Genomic DNA, 18,129 nt, shown 5'->3' on the forward strand with positions numbered 1-18,129 from the left:
TGAAGTATATCCAATATCAGTCTCTAAGCATCCAAGTGCCACCGTGGTGACCAACATCCACTTGAAGGGAGAGGAGTTCCCTCTCTCCCAGAGATGAATGTGCAGAGGGGCTGGTTGTATGGGAGCCGACGGGCAGGAAGTCAAGGCCACAGGACCCCATGTCCATTCCTTCCACACCCCATGACCTGGTGCCGCAAAGGATAAAATCCCGGCACAACAGGAGGGAGAGAAAGGAAAGAGCTACTTGGAATTACGTATCCTCGGGAGGCTCAATCAGTAAGTCCTCTCAAAGAAATCGGAGCCATGAAGACAATGGCGACTTCGTTCAGCAGTGAGCTAAGTATGCTTGAGACTTGACGTGGGCCAGACGGACACAGGCTGCCCCGGAGCGGGGGAGGCGGGGCACCTCAGTGTGCTGGCCTGGGGCCCAGCATGCCTTCCTCTCTGCCTGATGCCCCACAGCCCATCTCCCACCTTCCAGTTCGTGGTCCTTTGAGGCCTCGCTCTGCCCTAGGACCCCCACTGTCCTTTTGGCTTTCTTGTTAACGTAGGATTAAATGCCTATTCCTGAGGAGACAAAAAGCAACCCGACTGGAATACTTTTCACACACCCCCCCGAGAATCTAGGTCATCATCTACGTATCTTTTCTAATTTGGGACGTGTTACCCGGGACGCAGGATGCTGCCGTGTTTCTGCCCCGGAACCAGCCACACCTCACCATCTCCCGGGCACAGAAAAGGCAGGGAAGTAGAAACAGATATGCTACCGCGCTGCCTGATTAATATACGCACGACACCTTCACTCTGTAATTAACAGCTCTAAAATCGGCGTGTGACTCAATTTAACACCGTCTCACTTAAAACCCCAGAAGGCGCGGCGACTGGGGATGTGCTTCTGGGGCGCTTCCCGACGTACTTCCCCGGGATCCGAGGCACAGAACTATAAAGACGGCACAGAAGTATCTGCCTTTATTTCCTAACCTAACTCCAGATCGATTTAATCACCTGCGGAACGGGAGAGAGGAACCACAGCCTAAATTATGGAAGTGAGACGCCCGCTCTCCAGTCTCAACTTTTGACCTCCACATTCAAACTGCGATACCCGGCACGAGGAGAAAAATGATCAGTTATGATCTCCTGTTTCTGGGGAGCAGTATGATTATAGAGGAATTTACAGGAAATCAAAAAGGCACTGCTCGAGCGAATGGGAAACAATAAAGCAGTCACAGAGAGGAAATGAATGACATCCAAAGAAACAACAAGGCAGGAAGCATCCTCTGTGCTGGGAGAGGCTGCTCCTTGTTTCTATCAGACAGGCCCCAGGAGGAATCGCATACCCCCAGCCCAGTGGCTAGCGGGGAGGTGGGGTACATGAGTAGGAGGGACATCGAGGGAGATGAAGCTCAGCTGCACAGCCTCAGGCCCCCACCCCCACTACACCTGGCCTCACACAGAGCCAAGCCGGGCCCTCTGAACACCCCTGCGTGTCCCGTGGTCAAGAGAGGACCAAGAACACGGCTGATGGTCAGGCAACCCCCCCCACCCCTCCAGGGCACCCTTCAGATACACAAGAGGCAGCTCAAGATCCTGGGATCACCCACCTCGGCTCAGCTCAGCTCCTGGCTTTTTCTCAGGCAAATCCCCTCCTGTGCCTCAAGCTTCCTCATCTGTAGAATGGGGATAATCAGAGCACCTAGCTCTGATTAGAGCATAAACAAAATACCTCTTTGAAGAAGGGGACAAGCTTCAAGTGCTTAGCACAGTGCCTTACACACAAGCAGTCTCAAAGGGTGACAGGGGCGCCTGGGTGGCTCAGGCCTTGACCTCACGTCATGATCTCTGGGTCCTGAGACTGAGCCCCGCATCGGCTCTGCACACAGTGGGAGTCTGAGGGGATTCTCTCTCCCTCTCCCCCTCCCCACACTCACATGCACACCCTCTGTCTCTCTCTCTCCCTCAAATCAATAAATCTTTTTTTAAAACAAGCAACAGACATTGTATTAAGCTGAGTCAGCACTTGACTTCTGCTTTCATTCAAGCCTTGAGCCATCACCTATCAAGGGACAGCACTTCGGCTTCGCCGTGAGAAAACCAAGGCTCAGCGCTATAGGCTGAAATGGGTCTCCCTCCAAAGCGGAAACGCTGAAGCTGAGCCTCCGATGTGCTGGTACTCAGAGCCTTGGGAGGCAAACAGGCCACGCGGGCAGAGCTCTGGTGAATGGGACTGGCAAGACTTATAAAAGAGACCCCAGAGAGCGCCCGCCTCTTCTGTCCTGTGAGGACACTGTGGGAACACGGCCATCTAAGGACCAGGAAGTGGGCTGTCACCAGACACTGAGTCTGCCACCACCTCAGTCTTGGATTTCCCAGGTTCTAGAACTATAGAAGCGCATTCCTGTTGTTCAGGAGCCACCTGCCGTGGTAACTGTCATGGCGGCCTGAAGGGTTGAAGACACTTGGTGAAACTTCACCAACTAGGTATTACCTCATCACCACTGGCAGAAAAAACAGGCTCAGGACACTGAAGTGACCTGCCAAGGGGTACAGGCTGGGGTTAGAGTTTGGATGTGCCTGAGTGGCCGGTTTTTCTGTCACCTCAAGCAGCCCCTCTCCATGGGGCCTAGATGGGAGGGGGTAATGAAATCATACAGGACACAGGCGCCCAAAGATGTGTCAGTCAATCATAACGACGTCACAGAAACCCCCCTCTCCTGGAAACGAGGGCCCAGCCTGCCATTCCACCCAGAACCCTTCCTTCTCTTCTTCCAAGAGGGCAGAGGGCACCATGGATCTCACTTGAGAATGACTGCGGTCACTACGGAGGCCAGAACCCACGCTATTAAAACACACCCTTGAGGCAGTAAAGACAATGTGACATTTCTAAAATAGTTCTACTGCCATCAAATGTCAAATTTGTTCTGCTGCCAGCTTTGAAAAAGTTGGGAGGTATTCTTATGAATGCGGAATCCACCTCAGAGCCTTGGAAATGTCGCTAGAATGAAAGCAAAGTTCCAAAGTAACAAACTAATGACTTCCCCCTCAGGAGATGCTGGAGCGTACAACCCAGCACGGTCTCCAAAGCACCCGAACCGTAAGTGGCCAGGAGGGAGTGTCACACGTGGGGCGTAAGTGGGTGTGGGTCCATTCCTGAGTATCCAGGATTTGTTCTTCTGTCAGCTGGGAGTTGCAGAGGGCAAACAAGAAACAAGAAAAGGCAGCTGTGTACCGAAAGGACACAGGCCCCGTCCTCAGAGCGTGTGTGGCTGCCAAGAAAGTTCCCACGGTCAGTACGATGCCTATGACGGCACTCCAATTTCCATCTCTGGCCCAACCTCGCTCCCATTGGAACATGCTTCAGACTGCTCTTCCCAGTCATCCCTGTCCTGGTGACATACTATCCAGCTGTTCAGGACAAAAAACTGGAGTTAGCTTCAACTCTAGCCTTCACTCATGTCACAGCCAGCTCCTACTAGGGGCGTTCTCCTTGCCCACCACTCTGTTCTCAACTCGTCACAATACCCTTCCACGACTACCTGGATCCTGCAGCAGCCTCCTAATTAGCAACCCGTTACTTCTCTTGCCCTACTACTGAGTCTCCAGTCTGAGGCCAAAATGATTGCTTGGGTGGGACGCCACTTCCAAGGCCCACAGAGGTGATGCCCACCCAACCTGAGAAAGTTTACCCTGCTGTGACCCAGCAGAAACCAGGTGTGCTGCAGGTACAGATGGACTGCTAGTATCAGTAAGGAAGGAACGGAGGTAACAGAAGAATACGTACAACAGGATGCCAACTTGTCAGGACATAGAAGCAACATGAGAAAACATGTTTACCTTTCTGGTAATAGGATTATGTGTGATGTTTATTTTCACTCTTTTCATTATCTATTCTAACTGACCACATGAGCATGGCTCACTCATGGCAAGAGTTTTTTTTTGGGGGGGGTTGTTTTGATTTTTAAAGATTTTATTTATTTATTTGACAGAGATCACAAGCAGGCAGAGAGGCAGGCAGAGAGGTTGGAAGGGAAGCAGGCTCCCTGCTGAGCAGAGAGCCTGATGCGGGGCTCCATCCCAGGACCCTGGGATCATGACCTGAGCCAAAGGCAGAGGCTTTAACCCACTGAGCCACCCAGGTACCCCTGGCAAGAGTTTTTAAAAGTCTCCTAAATAAAAGATGAGAGAAATTTAACTGACATTCAAGTGACTCAGGCCCTTTTGGAAAATCAGACCAACTCTCTCTCACTCTCTCTCTCTCTCTCTCTCTCTCACACTCACACACACACACAACCACACAGAAGAGAGCTATCCTGGGGACCATCTTGTCTGAGGTGGCAGCAGCAGGGTATCTCAGCCTTCTGAGTGGAGCACAACAAACAGCCAAAGTAGCCACAGGCAATACTCACCACTCCACAATTTCTGGATGAAGAATGGTATTATTGACGTTAAACCTGTAGAGGAAAAACAAATCAAATTAGTTCAATGGTCTATCACCTTCCTGCAAGAAATACCAAGGCATACCAAGAAAGGGCATGACCCAGAGAGGGCCCCAAGCTTTAACTTCATGACCGTCTGTCCCACAGAAAGCCTGCCGCTCACTTCCTGAAGCAGACTTGCAGCCAGGCCAAATGTTCTAAATGCAGTTAGAGAACAAGCTGCTTGGCTGCAGACCACCACCCTCCACTCTCGCTAGGTGGACCTAGCAGCCATAGCCGCCTCTGTCAAGTACACCAACATACACACAATAGGAGTCCCAGGAGAAAAGGAGAAAGACAAAGGAGAAGAATTTTGGCCAGTGGCGGGCGGGGGGGGGGAGGCCCCAAACTTCACCAATTTAATGAAAAACATGAATCTATACATCCACAAAGCCCAATAAACTCCATATAAGATAAATCCCAAGGACCCACACTCAGACGTATAATCTAACTGTCAAAAGACAAAGATAAAATCCTGAAAGTAGTAAGAAGAAAAAAATGTGTGACATATGAGGAATTCTCAGTAAGATTAATGGCTGATTCCTCATCAGAAACTATAGAGGCCAAAAAGGCACGAAGATGAAAGGGAAGAAAAAAAACAATGTGTCAACCAGGATTCTATATCCAGCAAAGCTTTGATTCAAAAATGAAAGAAAAATTAAAACAGTCCCCAGATAGACAATAGTACAGAATTCATCGCTAGAAGACTTATTCTACCAGAAATGCTAAAGGGAATCTTTCATACTGTAGTGAAGAACACAAGAGTAACTTGAATCCACATAAGAAAAAAAGGGCATCGATAAAAGTAATGACATAGGCAAGGAGAGAGATGGGGTAAATGTATTTTTTTTGGAACTCCTTTCTCCACCTCTCTGACTTAAAAGACAACCATATAAAGCAATAATCATAAATCTGATTATTTTCACTCTTGACCAACGGAACAGGTGAAGACACAATCTGTACGCAACAACAGCACAAGGGAGGGGACAACATGGAGTTCTACGGAAGCAAAGCTGTTGTACACTACCGAAATGAAGTTGACATTAATGCAAACTAAACTGTCACAAGTTTAAGAGGTCATTTGTAATCCCCCGGGTAACAACTAAGAAAATAATTAAGACATACAGAAAAGGAGATGAGAAAGGAATGTACCGCAAAAAATCAATTAAGTACAAGAGAAAGTGGTAATGGAGAAGCTGAAGAACAAAAATGACATATGACAATACAGAAACTAATAACAAAATGGCAGAAGGAAGTCATTCCTTATCAGTAATTACTTTAGATGTAAACAGATTTGATTTTCCAATTAAAAGGCAAGGACTGGCAGAAGGAATTAAAAGACATATGATACAAGTAAACACTCTAAAAAGACACACTTCAGAGTCAAAGACACAAACAGGTTGAAAATGAAAGGATGAGAAAAGGTGTATATATGGGGCGCCTGGGTGGCTCAGTGGGTTAAGCCTCTGCTTTCAGCTCAAGTCATGATCTCAGGGTCCTGGGATCGAGCCCTGCATTAGGCTCTCTGCTCAGCAGGGAGCCTGCTTCCCCCTCTCTCTCTGCCTGCCTCTCTGCCTACCTGTAATCTTTCTCTCTGTCATATAAATAAATAAAATCTTTAAAAAAAAAAAGATTAGTTGACTATATTAAAAAAAAAAAGGTGTATATATGCAAACAGAAACCAAAAGGGAGCTGGAATAGCTCTATTCACATCAGACAAAATAAGGCTTAAGACAAAAAAAATTTACTAAAGATAAGGACGTTTTATACAAATTAAAAGATCAATTCATTAAGAAGTCATAATAATTATGAGCCTATACACACCTAACAACACAGTCCCAAGATACAGGAATCGGAAACTGACAGAACTGAAGGGAAAATAATTAAACCCACAATATCTGGAGACTTCGGTACTCCGCTTGCAGTATTGGACAGAACAACTAGATAGAAGACTGACAAGGAAACAGGAGACGTGAGCAACACTGTAAACCAACTAGACCTAACATCTCTAGACTACACCACCCTACAGGGGAATACCCATTTTCTCAAGTGCACATGGAACATTCTTCAGAATAGATCATATGCTAGGCCATAAAACAACTCCCAACAAACTTAAAAGGACTGAAATCATATTGAGTGTGTCCTCTAAGCACACTGGAATGAGATTAGAAATCAATAACAGAAGAAAGATTCACTCATCTGTGGAAATTACATTTTACAGCTCGGTTGGTCGAGCATCAGACTCCTGAGTTGAGCTCAGGTCATGATCTCAGGGTCATGAGATCAAGCCCTACATCAGGTTCTGCCCTGAGCGTGGAGCCTGCCTGGGAATCTCTCTGTATCTCTCTCCCTCTGCCCCTCTCCCCCAAAACATGTGTGCACTCACTTTCTCTCTCCTTCTCACAAATATAAATCAAAATCTTTTTTGATTTATAAATCAAATCTTTTTTGAAAAAAGAGGAAACTAAACCCAAAGCAAGCAGAAAGAATAGAATAATAAAGATTTGAGCAGAAATAAGTGAAATAGAAAAACAGTAGAGAAAAATCAATGGAATAAAAATTGGTTCTATGACAAGATAACAAAATTTACACTTTTAGACTGACCAAGAGACAAAGAGAAGGCTCAAATTACCGACCAGAGATTTAAAAAATGGGGTGGGGACATTAGTACTGATTTAACAAAATTAAAAGGATTAAAGGATTATAAGATGTCTTTTCTATATGGCAATAACTGGATAATTGAGATGAAGAAGACAAATTCCAGGGTGCCGCAGTTAAATGTCTGCCTTCAGCTCAGGTCATGACCCCAGGCTCCTGGGATAGAGCCCCATGTCTGACTCCCTGATCAGTGGGGACTCCACTTCTCCTCCTTCCTCTGCCTCTCCCCCTGCTTATGCATGCGCTCTCTCTCTCTCTCTAAAAAAAAAATAATAATAATAATAATAAATAAAATCTTTAAAAAAGAAAAAGAAGAAGAAAAATTCCTAAGGACACAAACTACCAAAACTCTTACAAGAAAAAAAAAAAAAAACAATCCAAATAGACCCATGACAAGTAAAGAGACTGAATTAGAAATCAAAACCTTCTCACAAAGAAAAGCCCTGGATCCAATGCCTGCATCATGAATACCAAATACTTAAAAACGAATTGACAACAATCCTTAAGACTAGAAGAGGAAGGAACACTTTTCAACTCATTCTACAAGTTTGGAATTATCCTGATACCAAAACCAAAACATCACAAGAAAACTACAGGTGAAAATCTCTCATGAACATTGGCACCAAAAAACCTTCAACAAAATACTAACAAACAAAATCCATCAAACAATCTGACCAGGTCAGATTTAACTCAGGAATGTGATTACTTCAACAGACAAAAAGAATCAAATATAATACACCATATTAACAAAATTTAGAACAAAACCACACAGATGTAGAAAAAGGATCTTATAAAATTCAACAACCTTTTGTGATAAAAACACTCAATGAACTAGGAAGAGAAGGGTATTTCCTCAACCTGATAAAGGTATGTACAAAAAACACACAGCCTATGTCAAAGTTCATGGTCCAAGATGAGAAGCTTTCCCCTAAGATGAGGAACGAGGTCCTTCCTCTCCACTTCTGTTCAACACTGCCCACAAGAAACATTTATCATAATCATCATACACTGGAAGATTCAACAATTTTCAAAGCACTGAGATACAGAAAATGCTCACTGATTACAGCAGAATTAAACTAGAAATCAGTAACATAAAGAAAACTATAAAATCCCAATTTGTTTAGAAATTAACCAATAGATTTCTAAAGACTCACTGTTCAAAAAAAAAGAAAGAAAGAAAGAAAGAGAAAAGAAAAGTGTGAAATGTCACAATGCCCAGAGGAAAACTGATAGCTCTAAATGCATTTGGTGGAAAAGAACATTGAAAATAATGATCTATGTGGCACCTGGGTGGCTCAGATAGTTAAGCATCTGCTTTCAGCTCAGGTCATCATGATTTCAGGGTCCTAGAATCAAGCCCCATGTTGGGCTTTCCGTTCAGCAGGGAGTCTGCTTCTCCCTCTCCTTCTGCCTCTCCTGCTTGTGCTCTATCTCTTGCAAATGAACAAATAAAATCTTAAAAAAAAAAAAAAAGAAAGGAAGGAAGGAAAGAAAACAATGATCTAAGCTCCTATCCCCAAGCATGACCCTTTCTTTTCTCTCAAGAAGCTAGAGAAAAGGGGCACCTGGGTGGCTCAGTGGGTTAAAGCCTCTGCTTTCAGCCCAGGTCATGATCCCAGGGTCCTGGGCTTGAACCCCACATCACGCTCTCTGCTTGGTGGGAAGCCTGCTTCCTACTCTCTTTCTGCCTCCCTCTCTGCCTACTTGTGATCTCTGTCAAATAAATCAATCTATGGGGGGAAAAAAAAAAGAAAAAGCTAGAGAAAAAACAAACCTAAAGAAATTAAAGGGAAATTAAAAAGCACAGAAATCAATGAAATAAAAGGCAAACGTAAAGAAACATCTATAAAGTCAAAAGTCGTTCTTTGATAAGATAGACATAATAGAAAGGAGACCCCAAGAGACAAAAAGATCAGGTCGGGGTACATCATGTGTGACCCAGAGCTCAAGCTGGCAGTGAGAGAGCTGGGGAAGCCTGGCACACAGCCCAGCACAAAATGCAGGCCCCGGCAGAGAAGCTGGGGCAAGCCTTCAACCCCCTTCAACCCTCTAACCCTGTTCCATCTCCAGTGATGATATCCAGTCAGAATATCATACATAGGGCATGTTGGCTCATGACCAAGCAGGAATTCTCCTTGGCCCCCGTTACTGATGTTTGAAAACACCTATCTAATGCCATGGTTATGCAGCTGACACCCCCGCCGCTGGCTGAGCCCACTGAAGAAGGAAGGACAGAGGAGAGAAGTGGGAAGGGGGCATTAGCAGGCTGGGAGGATTCCAGATCTCCAAAGCTTTGGGGACTCCTCCATACACAAATAAGACCAACTCAAAGTCACCTGAAATGTTGTACAATCAAAGCCCTACTTGTGAAATATCAAAGAGACCACAGGCAGCCAACATGGTTCAGAGTCAAGAACAGAGCAGCAGATGACATAAATCAAGATGACAACACAGACTCTGCCTCCCATTTCCCCAAATGTCACTTTGATGTTAGGAAAAGCAATGGCCTGTCTACTCAGCAGGCAAACACAGCAGTAAAATTTCACTTTACAAAATGTACGTACACATACCAACATGCTCCTCCGGACACATGAGCAGCAAAGTGACCCAGCACACAAACACAGCTGCAAACACAACAGATACGATGAACACACACCCAGGCAGGCACGTACTTCAGAAGAGGCACAGGCAGACACACACACACACACACACACACACAGAGACACACCCAGACAGGCATACGTTTAGACTAGTACACAAAGTACACAAAGACCCCCCCTAACTATACACACATGCAGAAACACACAGACTCATGCAAAAGGGTACTCAGATACAAAAATAGAGAAATATTCAAGACACACACAGGAGAGTCCAAAAGGCGTTCCCCACAGTGTTGATAGGGTCTAACTTGGGGTGATGAAATTCGGATATTCCTTGCTTTTGCCTCCTTCCTAGTCAGCATTTTCTCTAACGAGTATGTATTCATTTGGGTAAAAACAACAACAAACCCACGGATGCCTATGAGGGTCGGTTCAGCCTGAGGGACGGGTGACAATGGGTGAGTGGGATGAGCCCAAACGCCCCTGCCCCTGGCCTTCCCCCTGCAGTTTCTAACCCTGGAAAGAAGGTGAGGCCCGCTGGAGAACATGCCCCACAAGGCTGCCCCACTGCCCTCGCCGGCTAGGGGCTGGGATGGGTTCCTGTGTCCTCCTGGGGATCCCATGGGTCGTAATGAGAAGCTCAAGTTAACCAACACTACCTTGATACGCAAGTTAACAGAAACCACAAAGCCAAGTCCCCACCCACCCACCCAACACACACAGACCGGAATTTTGTTGTAATCATCAGGTTTTAACAAAGTCCCTCTCTTTCCTGGGTTTAAAAATTCCCATCTTTGGATATTTATATCCCTACATCAGCAACCCCCAAATTCAGCAGTTTCATATTTAACTGCTTATTTAAATGGAATTAATTTGTAACCAATTGTCTTCAAATATGCAAGGCAATTTAAGTAAATGCCAAAAGATAAGAAATATGCTTATCCTGAATAACCAGCTGATGTAAAATATTGACCATATTTCTCTCTCAGACAACGACGCAAAACTGAGCCCTCGGCAGCTCACTGCCCTGGCCCAGGGCTCCCAAGGAGTCTGCAGGCTTCAGAGGGAACTGTCTCCTGCACCCCTGGGGGCCACCTGGCCCTGCAGATTGTCTTCTCCTCCATGGTCAGCCTCTCTCTCTCTCTCTCTCTCTCTCTCTCACAGGACAACCTGCTCCAAAGCCTACCTCCTCAGACGCTAGCAAAGATTTACCATGTCTGCCTTTGCTCCCAGGTTACAGGAACCAACTGCTCCAGGCAGCCATGGGAGGCAGCCCACAGAGAAAGGCCCCATGCCCTCCTTACCACACCCCTACCCTCTTCCCCTCAGCTCTGGCTAGCCCCGGCCACAGAGCAGCCCTGGCCATGCCCTCAGCAGGACCTGGAAGGAACACCTGACCCCAATCTCCAGCTAGAGTCCATGGGGTGTCTGATCCTTCCATGCCTCCTGTGGGAGCTCTCCCTGCTCCAGTGTGACCACACATGGAACTGTGGCCTGGGCCAGAGCCCAAACTCAGCATGAAGCCCAGCTGACTATCCCCGCCTGATTCTGTCACCCCAGGGAGAACAAAGACACCCTTCCTGGTAACCCCAGGGGCTGCGCGTCATAGGGAAATCCCAGTGCATGTCAACCACCCCCACCCCACTACTCTCCTCTGGTTCCATCTGCTCCCGGTTCTCCACCATCCTCACCAGCGCGAGCCCGGGCACACTCCCTGCCGTGGGCATCAACTGGCCTGTCCCTGATCTGAGGAGCCTGAGAGAGTTCTGAGGTCTCCCAGGACCAAAACCACAGCCCCACCAAGGTCAGAGACCCAGAGGCAGCCAACACTGAGAAGCCAACTTGGAGAGAGGGTCACAGGCGACTGCACTACTGGACAAGCACCCAGGAGGTCTGGACTGGGCGGACAGGTGAGGTCACTGCTCTACGAGAAGCTCCCTTCTCCCCCAGGACCAAGGGACAAAGGTCGCCTGGGATGGCCCAACAGCATAAACCTAGCGCCCAAACTTCTGCCACAGCAGGTCAGTCAAAAATCCAAGACATGAGGTATTTCAGAGACGTTCAGAAGGGTCAAAACCCAAATTTCCAGCAATAAGATGCTTTACTAGGGCAGTAAGAAGCAACCGGTGATAGACACCGATGGAAAGTAGGACAATAGCAAGCCTCATCTTGCTTAGGAAACAGGCTATTATTACCACAGCAAACAGCTGGAGACGCGGCAGGCAGGCAGACGTGGCTGAGCAGACGCAGTCCTCAAGGACAATGGCAGAAGCCACGAGGGAACCGAGTCGAGGTGCTGGCAGCCAGGTGAGTGGGAGGTGGGGGACTGAGCAGCACCCAAGAGCCCGCGAGTACAGACAGGACCTTCCAGCAGGCAGCTGGAGACAGAGACCGGGGTCCAAAGGCGTATCTGTGGCATGCAGGATAGAGCACCCACCACAGGTTCCTACCCCACAGGGAACCCGAGGGCCGAGCTACTCGAAGTGGGCCCCAGAGAGAAGGGAGGGAGGACCACAGGCACTGAAGCAGAGACGGGAGGGAGGACCACAGTACTCTGAAGCAGAGACACATGGAATGGCTCTCACCAGCAGCGTGTCAGCCACACTGGGGACCAAGCCCCCAGCACGGGCCTGCGGGGGCAGGCTCTCGGCCCAGCGGAGAGGGGCCGGAGAGTACCCCAGAGTCAGCCCCATCCGGACTGAACTACAGATCAGAGAGGGACCAGCCAGGGCCTGGGGAGCACAAGCAAGGTTAAGGCAGAGCCTGGCTTTCCAAAACAGCTTCCAAATGCCAGGTGGGGTGGGGGCTGGGCAGCACACAGGCTCCTCCAGGCTCTTGGTGGAAGCTGAGGGGTCCCACGAAGCAACAGGGGCCAGAGACTGAGGTCTACATATATTCATGGCAGGACTCCTTCTAGAGAAGAGGCCTCAGCTTCCATGGCCCACTGACTGTGACATCCCTGGAATCTTCCCACGCCTCCTCTCTGGGAAAACCTGGGGAACGGCCAGCAGTGCTCTGCTCTCGGGGGTCACATCCAGAGCTCCCTCCCATACGTGCCACACCACCTGCCAGACCCGTTCCCAGGTTGCTGGGGAGGCAGTCTTGGCACCAGAAACCTCTGGAGGGGGCAGGTGAAGAACCCGCAACTCACTGAATCTTCCGATCAGTGATCCCGAAGCCCACCTGCCCCACTGCACAGATGCAGAGACCAAGGCTCAGGGAACAATGGGGCTGCATGGGGATGTGCTTGTGAATGAGTGAACACCTGTTTCCTGAGCACCAGCTCCATACCAGGCTCTGGGGGAGGGCAGGATTCCATTTCCCCCCCGCCATGGTAAGCCCCAGCAACACCATTACGCATGGTGGGGGGCTGAGGCTCAGAGGGCAAGCTCTGTTAAGGTCAAAGCACTGGTCCGCGAGGTGACCATGAGGGCTCCCTCCTCCCACTCACGGCCCTCCCCACGAGGCAGAGACCTAGGGAGGCTGGTGGGGCCAGCCCATGGGAACACAGATGTTGGTGCTGGTTGAGGCAGGCCATGCTGGGGGACCAGGGGAGGCTGGGCCCAGGCCTTTTACTCTGCTCTGGGGATGGGTGGGTTGGGGGTGTTGGCTGGGGCGGGGGGCAGGCAGGAGGCGCTTGGAATGGCAGCTCCAAGGCCAACATTTCAAGGAGCAAGCACGTGGCTACTCTGGGGAAATTCCCAAGAGGATGCAGGGATTTGAGCAACGAGAAGCAAACGGGATACTCGCCCCCAACCCATCACTCTTATCATTGGGGGAGTGATACATATTTATGAGCTCATAATCCTTCCTAATCACCCCTACATCACACAGACGCACCAACTCCCCATGGCTTGGGCTCATACATAATTATAAGGCACTTCCTTTGTCACCGCCTCAGTCCACCAAAGGATGACAGGACGCAGTGGCACAGATTGAGTGTGGTGGGGGAGGAGCTGGGGATGGAGGCCCAGAATCAAGGCTGGGGGGCAGTCCACACTCAGCAGCCTGTGGAAATAGGCCCCCCCCCTCCAAGCGCTCCTCTGCCACTGCCTGGGGCTCCACAGACACCCCAGGGCCAGTCCCCAGCTGGCCTGGGGACACAGCCCAGCTGGCAGGAAGCACTCTCCAAGGGCGTTGGTATAAGGGAGACAAGGAGGAGGGCAAGGTGCCCTACATTGGCCCCACATCTGCCTTCCTGCCTGGAGAGGCCCAGGCCGGGGAATGGGGTTTGGAGGACCAGCCTAGAGCTAAACGAGGAAGCGAGGGCAATTAAGGGGTCCCTAGCTGAGACTGGGGCAACAGATGACTCAGGCTGGGAGAAGTCAGTGCCAGGACTGAGGGGAGGGGCTGAGAAGAGCAAAGACCACAGAGCTGAGAGGAGGCCTCTAGAAGGAGAGCAGGCCCCCTCGCCCTGCACACGCTCCCCAAGCCCAAGCCAGTCAGCACTCGCACCGCGGAGCCCAACAGAGAAGCAGAAGTTGAAGCGATATTAGGCAAATCATTTTTCTAAACATTTCCTCAAAATACATGATCCAACCCCTTTAGCATCCTCCTGTTTAGCTTGTGTTTAGCTTGCAGACAGGGCAAGGCCACCCAGTGAAGAGGTGAGCAGGGGAGGAGGGAGACTATTCCAGGGGCCCCAGGACTCACTTGCTGATGCCCTCGAAGGAGGCCTCCCGGCACACACTGCCGCTGTCCGTGTTGACGCCACGCTGCAGAGACACGGGGAGCAGGAAAGGCAGACTCAGCACATGGGGCCACCCCACAAGGCCCTCCACCTGCAGGGGAGGGCCTACCCCCCCCATCCAGCCTCAGGAGCCCCCACTCCAGCCCAGCAAACTCATCCCTTCCTGCCATTCAGGTAACCCCCAGCCAAGCCTGCCCTCCCACCCCTGCACAAAGGCAAGCTGTCCATTCTCTGCCGCAGCTTGAACATGGAGGAAAGGAAAGGGACACACAAACAGCATCCCAGGGGAATGAAAGCCTCCTGCGTCAGACCAGTTTGCTGAAACCGGCTCAGACTGTGCAGGCACACATGGGGCTACGAGACTGCTCTCCCCGCCACCCCATCTACTCTTCCAGGCTGGCTCCATCTCCCTCAATGCACACGAGTGTGCACACACTCCCCACTGACAGGACCCAAAAAGCTCGGTCAAACCCAGCCCTCCCGGAGACGGAGGAAGGACCCAACTCTGACGTGATGGGCACTTCTCAGTGACACCACGGAGCTATGGTACCTCCCTGTCCTTTCCCTGACTGGGAGGAGACCCCCAGTGGAACTCAGACAGGAGAGGAGACAAAAGGGGACTCAGAGAAAAGCAGGTCATCCCCGGAGAGGCAAGGCATTCTAAACTGCCCTTCCTCCTCAAGAACGACAGGCCAACATTGAGTAATGCTCCCTAAAGAAAACACACCGGTCCGTCTCCGACCACAATCATCTCACGTAATCTTCCTGCTCGGCCATCAAAACAGCAGAGCGGAAAAGAGACAGCGTGTGAAGTGCTTTAAAAAAAATTAATTAATTAATTAATAAATAAATAAATAAATGAACCAAGAAGAACTATTTCTGAAAAAGAATTGATGAACGAGGGAAGGGTCACTCTGGGAGGAAGAACGGTTGTACACGTTCCACATTTGAAACTCCCCAAGGTCGAGAAAGTGCAAGAAAGCAGGCTTCTTCTCTGAGCCATTTCACAGCCTGAGGACCCCCACAGCCCTATGTAAGTCACCAAGGGCCCCCCGTGCACCCCAACCCAACCCCAGGCCATGGCAGACCCTCGGTCTAAATTCTAAATCTGATGCCCGACAACAACCTCGTGGACGCACACCATGGTGTGTCTTTTAAAATCCTACTAACAGGGGTGCCTGGGTGGCTCAGTGGGTTAAAGCCTCTGCCTTCAGCTCAGGTCATGATCCCAAGGTCCTGGGATCGAGCCCCACATCCTGGCATCAGGCTCTCTGTTTAGCAGGGAGCCTGCTTCCTTCTCTCTCTCTCTCTCTCTCTGGGAGCCTGCTTCCTTCTCTCTCTCTCTCTCTCTCTCTCTGCCTACTTGTGATCTCTGTCAAATAAATAAATAAAATCTTTAAAAAAAAAATTCTATTAACAATGGAAAAGACAGGCGGTGGAAGCATACTGACATCCTTATCCACAAACTCCACAACTCAGCCTGACACAAATACACCCTCCAGCTGCGTCTTAACCTCTGTAGTAGGCAAGGTGTCTTCTGGCAGGACCTGGCCCATCCCAGGGACACTGGAGGATGGAGGACGTGGTCCCGGTTGTATTCAGCCGCTCTGAATGACGTGTCACCACCTGTTACTGATGACCATTCCTCCTGTTTTCCAATCCTCTACAGGGGCAGGCAGCTCTCTAAAACCCTTCCCCATGGCGCCAGTCCCTGGACACTGGCCACTTACCAAAGTGAGGAGGACAGAGGGGTTCTGTGACGTCAGGACGCTGGCGATCTGAAAGGTCAGAAAGAAAATTCCACCTTAGAACAACCGCAAAGACATCTGATAGAGGTGACAACGCCACCATGGCTTAATGATGGCAGCTCATGTTTACGGAGCTGGTTGTAAAAACAGGCAGTGATATTGTGGCAGATGAGAAGACGGAGGCTTGCGGATGCTAGAGGACTTCTGAACGCCACATGGCTTTCAAGTGGTAGACAGGGAGAGACACCTACATCGGGCACAGCTTCCCACATGCCTCTGGGCCCCACACACATCCCAGGCTTCATACCGCCAGGCCCGCCCAACCGACCCCCACCCCTGCCGGGAGGCCAGCACCTCTGTCCATCTGCTCCCTCCTTTTTTTTTTTTTTTCATCCGCTCCCTCCTGAAAGACCTGTTCCTACTACATCTCAGGCACCAATCCCAACAGCGTTCTGTCCCCAGGGCAGACACCTTCCTCCCTGCACCCCCATGCAACTCCTAGACTGCATGGAGGAAGCTTCCCCTGATCCCACCCTCTGTCCCCAATCCAGCATCCCCACTCTCCAACCCTGCTCCACCTTGACCCACTCGGGCCTTGCATCCCTGCATTCTGGCTGCTTCCTATCCAAGCCCCATGAATGAGTGTGCCATGCAACCTCGTCTCTCCGTGCCTCTGCTAGGGCTCTGACCCCTGCCTGGAATGCCTCCTCCCTGCTCATCAACCAGTGAGGCCCTCTGTATCCCAGACAGGTTCTTCACTCCCTCATCGCCTGCCCTATTCCCTTGGCAAAGTGCCCACCACACTGCTTTAGCTGTGACATTTGTACCCGACAGCGCCAAGCACCCTGGTGGGAGCACTTTCTTCCTCTCCAGGCCCCCCATGCCGCAGTCTGCCCTACAGCTTGGTTACCGAGGCCCCTACTGTAGCTGAGCCCCCCGTTCCCACCCAAAACTCATTTGAGCCCTGACACAGGCGAGCGTGAGAAGGATTTGTTGTTTGTTGTTTTAACAGCTTTCCTGAGCTATCACTGACATGCTCTACAATGCACATATTGAAAGTGCACATTTTGATAAGTTTTGACATATGTATATACATGTTTTTTAATACTGAGAGGCTCCCAGAGAAAACCCGGAATATACTGAAAACTGAAAGATGGTAAAATACACCTACAATCTCCTCCCCAGAGACTTTTTATCTCTGCACATGAAAACAGAGATCTGTAATGACATCTGGATCCTATGAAGTTACACACTTCACTTGCTTCCTGAGATGAAGTATTCTCTAACCGCGTGATTTTTACCAGTCACTACCGGCCGGGGAGGGGAAATGCCCAGCGAGCCGCCGATCATGGCTGTGGTCACTCCAGGCATCATCTCATCTAACCACCCGGGAAACTGGGGTTACTCATGTCCGGATTTCACAAATGAGAAAACAGACAGGTTCAATCATTTGCCCAGGTTCACGGTTACAAATGAGCAGAAGCCAGAGCTGAATGTACGGCTGTATGGCTCTCTTCGTGGACACGGCACAGTTCATTCATTCATGCCTCTGCTGGACACTTTAATAATTTCCAACAATTATCTAGCAAAAGTGATGCCTTGATGAACACTCTTCTGGACAAGTCTATTTCCTTAACACAAATCCCTTTAAAAATGTATTTCCTTAAAAAAAAAGAGAGAGACTCAGTGACACCTCTGGGTGGAAAGCCATATGCTTCCTTGAGGTTTTTGATGCTGGTGGCCAGACAATTCTCCAGATATGCGCCAAGTGCCCTCCCCCAGTGATGCACAAGGCCCCGTCTCCCCGGACCCTCCTCTCTAACTCTGGCACTGCAGACCCCCAACCCCACCCCCGATCCCAGCCTCTGTGCTGCACACATCAACAGCTCAGCTGAATCCCTGCCACTCCCGAAGGCCCTCCTGGAGGGGGGGGGGCTCATTAGAAGGAATAAAAGCCCTGC

At 49.7% G+C, this 18,129-nt stretch overlaps 1 protein-coding gene across 1 annotated transcript in view; it reads right to left on the reverse strand.

Moving 5' to 3' along the window:
- PEPD (peptidase D) overlaps window positions 1-18,129 on the reverse strand; it is a 107,869-nt gene that overhangs the window by 68,413 nt on the left and 21,327 nt on the right. The window contains exons 5-7 of the mRNA XM_044256278.1: window positions 16,151-16,198; window positions 14,384-14,445; window positions 4,404-4,448 (exon numbers count right to left, since the gene is read on the reverse strand). Coding sequence (XP_044112213.1) covers window positions 4,404-4,448; window positions 14,384-14,445; window positions 16,151-16,198 — 155 coding nt within the window. The remainder of the gene's footprint in view (window positions 1-4,403; window positions 4,449-14,383; window positions 14,446-16,150; window positions 16,199-18,129) is intronic.

Source organism: Neovison vison, chromosome 7, assembly GCF_020171115.1.
Source record: "Neovison vison isolate M4711 chromosome 7, ASM_NN_V1, whole genome shotgun sequence".
Lineage (NCBI taxonomy): Eukaryota > Metazoa > Chordata > Mammalia > Carnivora > Mustelidae > Neogale > Neogale vison.